We start from the raw sequence: 9,897 nt of genomic DNA on the forward strand, positions 1-9,897 counted from the left end.
AGAAGCAGAGATGGGAGCAACAGCAAGTCTGAAGGAAACAGGGTTAAAAAGCATTATGAACTGGCTTTGTGCTACAGGGTGTTTTCTCACGAAAAACCTTCAGCTGAATGGAGCAGCAGTGGTAAGTACTAGGGCTTTTTAAAAGCCTATACCCCTCCCCAGATGTCAGTGTGGCCCAGACAGACCAGCAGGGCTGTAACGAATGCAGTGTGAAGCCTTGCCTCATTTGACAGCTTTCCGCTTCCCCATGAGATCAAGTTGACTGATCTGAAGTGCAGATGGGTTTGGTTTTTTCCTTTTCCTTTCCCCTACAGCTCTGAAGTGCAATGAAGCAGCCGGCTGCCTGCTGCACGCAGCCCTGTACGCCCGCTGGGTGAGGATGGATGCCTGCAGGGACCCAGCAGGCACCCACAACAGGTTTCCTGCCTCAGGGTCCCCTTTGCTTCCAGGGACAAGAGTCTTACCCACCCTCCCTCTTCTCTTTGCACAGGTATCTGTCTGTGTAAACATGCCTGTTGTGGTTGCCAAGGGATCAAATAACAGACTTGAAGAAACAAAGAGCCTGCAAGGAATTCCAGATGCAACCATCCTTATGGGAAAAATATTCTGTTATCCAGTGCCAGTATTTGCCTTTCAGGGAACGGTAACTCAGTACAAGGTAATGCTATTAAATACACTTCCTGGTACAAACCTCCAGCAAATAGGCATTCTCTTCATGTTTAAAATGAACTCATTAAAAAACTCCTTCGAGAGAAGTGCCTCAGATGTATTAGAAATAAGTAGAACTGACAGCAAAAACCTCACCATCACTCACTGCCAATGTAGCAGTTACATATTAAGCAAATAAACAAAACCTCCATGACATGTATTTTATCTACCTGCACTCTGAAGAATGCAGGGTCCTAAAAATAGACAATAAGTATTGCCACTACATTAAAAAAAACAAGCCCACAAAACAAGCACTACACAAAAAATCAAGGCACTGTGGTTTCTAGATTTTTAAATGGGTCATTTGTGGCTGTTCTTGGACTTTTGTCCAGTTAGAAGTTGCAATATGTATAACTAGAGTAGTAGCACCATTTCCTGTCTCCAATTCTGCTGTCCTCTTATGGAGCAGGTCACTTTAGCCAGTGGTGCAGATTTGCCAAAATGGCTGGACTTCAACCCCAATACAAACACGCTGCAAGGACTGCCAATGGCAGGGGAGAGCGGAGCATACCTGCTGAACGTAGCTGCCTCTGGAAGGACGCATGCCCAGAAAACACCAGAAGCTGCTGGAAATTTCACCATCCATGTTCAGGACAGCACCTTGTTCCTGGACACAGAGGGGAGCTTGAATCACACACCAAACAACTACCAGTGAGTACTGCTAGCTTCCAACAGCTATTGCCCTAATCGTTGGGCGGGTGGGGGAAGAGATGGGTGCTCCCTGACACAGGGTTGTTTTTTTCCTACCATGGAAATACTACATCAGGGAAATAAAAACAAAACAAACAAAAAGCCCCCAAAATATTGAATGAGCACATGTTAAATCTAAAAGCAAGAGGCTTCACTGCTCCAGTGCAGTAGTACACAGCAAGCACAGACATGAAGACTGCAAGCCCAGCAGCATTGGGGCACTGATTATCCAGGTGGCCACTGTACGGGTGGCATCCAGCCTCCCTGCCCCAGTTAGTAACTGGAGCTCTTCTGTCAGCAGGGAGAGAGGCAGGCTCCCAGAAAGGCTCTGAATTGCCTCCACAAGACACTGCCTATTTCCAGTGACAGTACTTTCTTAATGTAAGTACCTACATTTGATGTCTAATGGACTGGGAACATCTCTTAATTATTTCCAATTCAGACCCTGCTGCTGTGTGCTACACAAGCAATGAAATAAAACTTAGTGCTCACTGAAGTTAAATAGGAAACATTCATATATCCAGTAGGATGAAGTTTTGGACTAAGAGGTAAAATTTTGAGTTATGCATGTGCAGAAGATAATAGACTAAATAAAAACAGGTGTCTTCACAAAACCAGAGGGGCAGATAAACAACCCTTAACCAATACAATTTTGGACTTTCAGTATTAGGTGTGGGAAGGATGTTCCCATCACTTCTGCTGAAATCATTCTCTCTACTGGAGCAGAAACCCTGGACGTACAGGAACGCCTCCACATCGTGTACACCATGGCCGAATACCTCCACCTGGACTCCTCCCTACTAACCCTGTTGCAATACACAGATTCGGCACACAGAGGCTTGCAGAGCTTGACCGTACTGGCTGAAGACACAGAGCACATCAACTTTACAGTGAACCATTACGTAGGACTGTCCTGGCCTGTGGAGTGTGGAGGGTTTGCCATGCTCCGCGAATTCAGCCAAGTCCTGCGACACAACGTTGACTCACGTCACCTCTCACAGCTGCTGGGGCATGAAATTGCAGGCTGGAGAATACTTAGGAGAGGTAATTCTGAAAGAAAGTCTCCAAGACAACAACATAGGCGATTAATGATCACGCCAACACCTACATTAAAACCAGTTAGAACTACCCAGAGACCAGGTGCAGGAGATGCTTCCAGGCCTTTGTCCTCTACTGTGCCAAGCTGCTTACTCACACAACTTGCAGTACCACCTACTCAGAGCTTATCATCTTTCTGTGAAGAAAATATAAAAATGGCAAGCTACAAGATGCAGAATAATATCCATCTTATAAGTCAAGGAAGTTTGGACACCTTTGAAATGGACCCAGCACAGGACGTGCCAGCTAACCCACCAGTATCTATTATGTTTGCAGACTCCAATTTTCCAGATCTTTTGCCTTCACTGATTACTAAAACATTGCTTCTCTTCACTGAACTGGAAGCGCTGCCTACTAGAGCTTCTGGCACATCCTTGCTGTTAGAGCAGCCAGAGCCTCACCTGCCCGAGACAAACTCGTATTTCCTTTCTAGTAAATCAGAAGTATCCACATACCATTTCCTACAGGACATGACTTCTGACACAGACCAGCTTTCCCGTCCCATGCACACTTGGGTGATAAACACTCTTCATGAATGGCCTCATAGCTCAGCAGAGGCATTTCCTGCTAAGACAGAACATCACGTCTTTTTGCCAGAAACAATGTCAGTATCAGAAGTGCCAGACTACAGTGACGAGGCAAAAAGCCACCTTCCAGAACTTGGAATGCTTTCTAATGCATCCCTCTCTCCAGTAACACCCCCTTCTCTATTCCCAAAAGCTTCAGCAGGAGCCACAACTTCGTCTGACTTCACATTTCTCATCGATGATGCGTTTCCACCCGTGCTAGCAAGTAGCAGTCTGAGCCCAGGGCTCACTAATGACTATGAACAGTTATCTACGCCTTTTATGACTATCCCACAGCCCAGCAGGTTTCCATTTGCTGGAGAGCAAAGCACAATTTCTTCTGTAACCCAGGATGAAGCACAGACCCTCTATCCCGAATTGAATTGCAGTCCTGAAGCCTCAGCCTGCTTTTCTAGCATCTTATACAGCACTTTCCCTAGTAAAGCTGAAGCATCTTACGAACTACATCTGAGCATTCTGTCTCATCCTGATACTGCTCCAGTTCTTACTCTCCCGGTAGGCTTTTCTAGCTTTGACACGTCTGAGCTATCCAGACCAACAAATATACCTCGTTCTTCTTACAGCAGCAGCATGCTCAGGACAGAGATGCAGTCTGCAAGTATTTTATCCAGCAGCACAAGGGAATTGCATTCAGATGGAGATCTGGGAACAAGGATTTTGCCAAATGTCACCAAGCCTACTCTGGAATCACACAAAATCTCAGACATCAAGTCGGATGCTGTAGAAGTACCTCTGGTGACCTTATTTAATGCCCCTTATCTGCCCAGCAATATACCAGGTATGTTTAAGATTTGACTTTCCATTCATCATCTTTCCTGCCCTGAGAGTCCTGAGAGAATAGTTCAATACAGTTTTTTCTGCAGAAACACGGCTTCACTGCGCTAAGGATGTGTCAGCAGCAGTGCCCCTCATAAGGGAAAGTAATTTTTTCACTCAGCTTGGTAGAGATAATGGCTCAGCTGAAAAATCAGACTCAGCTTTGGCCATCCCATCTAAGGAAAGATGTGGACTCATTGAAAAATCTCCAAAGGAACACAAGGATGGCCAGAGGTCTAGAAAACATGACAAGCTGAAATAATTAGTCTAGAAGACTGAGGAAAAACACAGGTTTATGTAACAGTTTGCTGAAAAGATGAAAGAAGTTTTCTCAGTATCCCCTGGGAACTGAAGCAGTACTAATGACCTTCAACTGCAGTTAAGATTATTTAAGTTAGACATTAGATAAACTTTCTCACAGTAAGGAAATAAAACATTAGAAGAGATGCTTGGGGAACATTGTGGAGGGTTTTTAAGATCAGAACAATAAATATTTATCAGAAATGACACAGAAGTCGTTGAACATCTTAAGGAGTACAGAATTAGACCAGACACCCTTTATAGTCCACCTTCTCCTCCAAATGCATGAATCTGTGACACAGGCTTAAGTATATACTAGACTACAGAGATGGTATGTTTGTAGGACCAGTTAGGGAAGTTTGCAGGATTAGGTCTGAATCAGCTTGTATTACACCTGTAAAAAGGCACACATGGTAGATCTTAAGTACTTACTAAGTGCAGCATTCAGAGCCAAACTATTCCTTCATTCTAGAGTGACCTGGCTGTCCCTATTTTTAATGCATTGACCTTGTTAATGCCCTTCAGAACCATCAACTTTGTAAACCTTTACTAGACCTACGTTAAGTCTATACGGTCTTGCACTACGGGTAGTCTGAAATACTTAGGTTTGCAACCAAGTGAGCATCTGTCAAAGCCCACAGATGGGCAACACAGCCCCAGCACAATACTGTTACTAACACTCTTGCATACACAGGCCATCTATAGTTGTTAAAAAATATCTTTCTGCTCCAGTGAGAGAAGCCACTTGAGTAAAATGTTGCCCCATTTTCTAAATGGGAGGTTGAACTCTAGCTTCCTCCCCATGGTCTTTCCCATACTGGCAGACGCTGGCAAAGAGTTTTCAATCACATGCCACGAAAGCTTTCAAATTACATTCCCAACCCTATAGCAAATTATTAACCTAAGACCCCTTTTACATAAATCTAAACAATCTTTCACCCTAAAAGGGTAATGATCATCTAATTTTCACAGAGGCGGTTCAGACACTATGGCCATCACACCCGGATCCAAGCATTTTGCTGTTTCCCACGTCTGAAAGACTACAGTCCATGGAAAGTGGATGGATTCTTCCTCCATTTTCTGTTTCACAAGAGCTTCAGAATATAATCCCAGGTAAAAAGAAGTTTACTTCTATGATTTTAGTTCTGAACATAGCTGTCATCAACCTTCTTATCTATCTTGCAAGGCATCTCTGGTTTCCTATACTAGAACCCACGCAGTCCTCAAACTGTTCTGTAGTAATCCCTCCCTATTATTTACATTAGGTAATATATACAGAGAGGATAAGATTAGTGCATGATTTTACTCGATCTTGCAAATTGGTCCCTATCCTAAAGTGTAGAAAACACAAATAAGTGAGATCCAGAAATGGCAGGAAGAAGGGAACATTTTTGTCACAGGTTGCAGGAACTCCCCGCGTCCTGATGTTCTCCTTTACTCCTTGAGCCTGCCAGCAAACTTCACGTAAGTCACAGAGAGAAGATTTCCTTTCAAATTTGGCACCACATTTTATCATCCTACAGCTTCGTTGATGTCCACTCGCATATTCACAGGAGCTCTTCTAACTAGGCAGATGCGCAGCACTTGAAGTGATCCTGCCCCAGGTAGGGTGTCCACCACCTCCAGAAGTGGGGGGATGCCGAGACACCCAGTGCTTGCCTGATTAATCTGAAATTATTCTTGATGCTAAACACAGCTCAATGGTATAAAGAAAAAAACCAAACATATTCTCATAAAATTCCCAAACAAAAGGATGAAACAATAACGTGTTTTAATTACCTCATACATGAGCTCCGTTTCAGAATCTGCTGACGGAGCACTTGGACATCAGGGCTGGGAACAATTCTTTGCAGAGTTAAGAGTTGTTTCTTCAGGAATTGTGTCTGTTTCCCAAGAGGACACTTCATGTGGAAACATAATCATGAGCTTCTGCACGTTCTGAGGATCTCAGCTTGTGCAAGCACACTCCCAGGGGCTCCTGCAAACTTAATGTTGGGAATGAAGGCAAGTCAAGTTAACGCCTGATGACAGCCCTGCTAATGAGATACCTGTGCTAGAGTCTTTGATAGGTAAAGTATCACAGTACCAGGCAGTCTCCTGCTGGGCAGTTTCGAACTGTAATCCAAACTCAGATTTTAGTAGACTATCCAATTGTACAAGAAAGGGCCTTGAAGTTTACATAAGCTTTCCATAACACAAAATGCAAATTAAAAAAATTCAAGCAAAAACAGGAACACTGCCCTTATTTGATATTTAAAGCATTAGAAATGAGACGTAGTCAACTACCACCACAAAGTAAATGCATCATCTGAGAGGCATATTGTGATACTTCTATGTAATAGTTACTAAAATAAGATACTATTGTTTGGGAGGGCACTATACAAGACCTGACTAATATGCTAGACTAGCAAGAAGAGTGCTGTGCATATTTACAACTCTTTACATAAACATATATCTAAATATGCTTAAGCAAATGAAGTTGTTGTTAAGATGCGATCAAGGACAATGCTTTACAGTACTGTTACAAGCTGAAGTTTCAGTAGAAGCGAGGCAAGTCCAGAACGTCCCTTACCAGTCTCAGCATCTGCCATTATCATTTGCAGGTCAGAGGCTGTGTGAGGTGATGGGCACACTGTCCACTGAAAAAACAAATGTCATCCCCCAGCTGAATGAGGGCTAAGAAAGGACAGCAGCTGAGGTGGCTTGCTTCTGATTTACAAGACATTAGCCATTAGTTATCACACAATACAAAATAAAGTAGATTTTTTTAAAAGATATTTTATCTTTTGTTTTCTATATTTTAACTTTGAATTAAACTGTTTAAGGCTAAAATCTAAACTTGACCCTTTTTAATTGCTTCAGATTACCCTCTGATTATATGTTGAATTGGTCTTGCTAGTGTCGGGTTTGGAAAAAATACAGATTAATCAAAACAGAGTGCTTTATTGGGTTTTAGATGGTTATCACCCATGTATTTTCAGTCTAAGTCTCCTAGGTACTAGATTATGATGCCCACTTAAGGATGCTACAGAAACTCTAGATTACCAACACATTTCTATCTTAACGCAGTCAGAGAAAGTATTTTTAAATAAATCTGTAAATCCTCTTCCAGAATGAGGCTGTAAGTGGTTGCGATCCGTTACTCACTTTGTAGGAAAGAATGATTTGCAATGTCTATCACAATGGGAAATAATCTAAAAGAAGCAGTGTGGTGTTCTGCTGATCCTAAATAAAATCCCTAAGTAGTACTGTTTCTCAAAAAGGAGCCTAGACTGCAACGTAACACTTTTCTTCTGAAAAGTGGTAGATGATATTACAAGGGACAAAAGCCACAAAACTGCATCTCAGGAGGTTCAGACATCAGGAAAATTTTTTTCACTTGAGGGTAATACAGCAATGGAACAAACCACCCAGACTTGGGACCCTTCATCCTCAGAAGTTTTTAAGACTCAGCTAGGCAAAAAGCCATGCTTGATCTCATTTCGTCTTGGCTACAGCTCTGCTTTGAGGCCTATGAGGCTGACAAGATTTCTTTGCTATCGTTCAGCATCAGATAGGTATTTTTTTCTCGTCATAATTCTTTCCTTTTCTCCCTCCTCTCTAAAGGGCAAGCAAACACTTCCCCAAAGGTTGTTCATTCCATTAAATTCCTAACAGCAACTATCGGATGCCTCTTCTTGTTTCCTATACCTGCCAACGCATTTTATGATGAGGAAGATGGCAACTCAACTCAGTTATCTCTACAAATCATGCCAGCTGATGGCTCTCCATTGGGATCAGAAAGCTGGCTGCAATTTAACGCCTCTCAGCAAACCATGCATGGCTATCCCCTTGATATTGATTTCCAGTATTCACCTCAGGAGTTTGTGCTGTCTGCCACGGATTCAGGAGGACTGACTGCCTGGGAATCCTTCACCATTGAGCTTCTGAAGCCCACCAATATACCATGTCACCTTTACACCATCAGAACAAAAAACAGCTACTACTCTTTCCTGAGAGACAGGAAAAGGATTAGTTTGTTTTTAGAAAAGCTCTCCCTCTATTTGAACTCCAGCAGTCCCAAAGACATCATGGTGACCGCTCTCAAACCTGGCTCCACAGTAATCTCATGGTATAACAGTTCACTGTGTACAAGTGCCAACAGATCTTCCAGCTGGTGCGCAAGAGATGAAATCCAGGAAGCGCTAGAGAAATTAAGAGCGCTGGATGGGTATGTTAGCCCACACTTCATCCAAGCAATGTTGCCAGAATACAAAATTGCTGCCATTTTCAACATTTCATATAGTGAAGTCTGCTTTCCCACTACAAAGCCATTTGATGCATCTTTCAAGAGTATTGTGCCTACTCTTCAAGACAAGAATGACTCCATGATTAGGAACACTCCATCTGCCTTACTAAGCAGTCTTTGTGTCACTGTTGGGGTGGTCCTGATAATATTGGTTTACTGGTTTTGCAAGTATCACAAGAAGATTCCTGGATCACAATCTGTGACGTTTCAGAGAAACTCCCAGTTAAGCCAGGCTGATGTGGAATTGGATGTCCTGAAGCCTCGTAAAGCACCTGTACACGAGTGCAGGGCTTCACATTCACCTCAGTTATGGATACCACCCCCGGTATCACTTACCGCCCAAAAGCAGTATTCTAGACGGCCTCACATTATACCATCTTTCCAGCCGCCAAAATACCAACTCCCTCCCCGTTATCAGGAGGATCTGATGACCCAGAATGACCACAGCAACATCCACAGACTTAAGTTAATATAATTTAAAAGATCCTAAGAGCAAACCTACAAAAAGACAATTTGTACTAGAGTATACTATCCTTATTACTCAGGAAAAAGTCACAGGCAGTTAATGATTTTCATCATTTTCCAGTTTAAAATAGAACATACTTAACTTACACCTGACAAAGAGGCAGTAGCAAAATCAGATCCCTGAAGCTAAGCACTGAAAAAAATGCCAAGTAGAGCAGGTAAAGGAATCTAGAGATGAGGTGGGTAGAGTGATACGCCTGTACAAGTCAGAACAATAAAACGTATACCAAGCTGATCCCGGTTAGAATGAGAGGTCACAGCCAGTACCAAGTAAAACTAACCCCATTATGACTCCCTGATTCACAAATATTCTTTTTATATAGAAGAGGCAGAACTGGCAGAAGGACTGTCACAAAACACGACGCTTCCACTGAAATGCAAAGGTGCTACAACCCTTGAGTCTCTATGCCATCTTGGAATTTTAGATTAGTATTATAAAAAAAAAATGCATCCAGTAATTGCCTGTCTCTCACAGCTGACATTACCTCCATCCTCAACCTTTCAAAACTTTTTTTAGTGTTTCTATTAAACACATTACATATAGCATTTATAAAGGCAGCGGTAGCTACTTAACATGAAACTCCTCCTGTTAGGTAATTGTATAATGCACTCTTCAAAATAAATTTTGAAGTTACAGGCTTGGTTTCTTACAGTAATACTGGCTCTCTTGTCTGGTTCCACCCATGACAGTTCAAGGACCATAGGGAAGAAAATGTGTAGAAGAATTTCTAAAAAATTTTCAAATATTTTTAAATCCTTTAATAGATTAACATACACAAAATTTAATCCATAACTTTGTTATGGATTAAACTACTTAATCCATAACTTCCAATTTTAATCTGTAAACTGTTTTAGAACTGCGATAATCTTCCTTGAACCCGAAAG

The 9,897-nt window shown here is 42.2% G+C and overlaps 1 protein-coding gene across 1 annotated transcript; it reads left to right on the forward strand.

Annotated features, from left to right (window-relative positions):
* The first annotated feature begins 17 nt into the window (after positions 1 to 17).
* LOC135315006 (dystroglycan 1-like) lies at positions 18 to 9,668 on the forward strand. Its single transcript, XM_064460406.1, has 6 exons — positions 18 to 121; positions 491 to 658; positions 1,118 to 1,359; positions 2,063 to 3,861; positions 5,172 to 5,312; positions 7,806 to 9,668. Exons 1-6 carry the CDS (start codon positions 56 to 58, stop codon positions 8,960 to 8,962), a joined length of 3,573 nt encoding a protein of 1,190 aa, XP_064316476.1. The 5' UTR covers positions 18 to 55; the 3' UTR covers positions 8,963 to 9,668.
* Positions 9,669 to 9,897: the final 229 nt, after the last annotated feature.

The sequence above is a fragment of the Phalacrocorax carbo genome, chromosome 1 (assembly GCF_963921805.1).
Source record: "Phalacrocorax carbo chromosome 1, bPhaCar2.1, whole genome shotgun sequence".
Taxonomy (NCBI): Eukaryota; Metazoa; Chordata; class Aves; order Suliformes; family Phalacrocoracidae; genus Phalacrocorax; species Phalacrocorax carbo.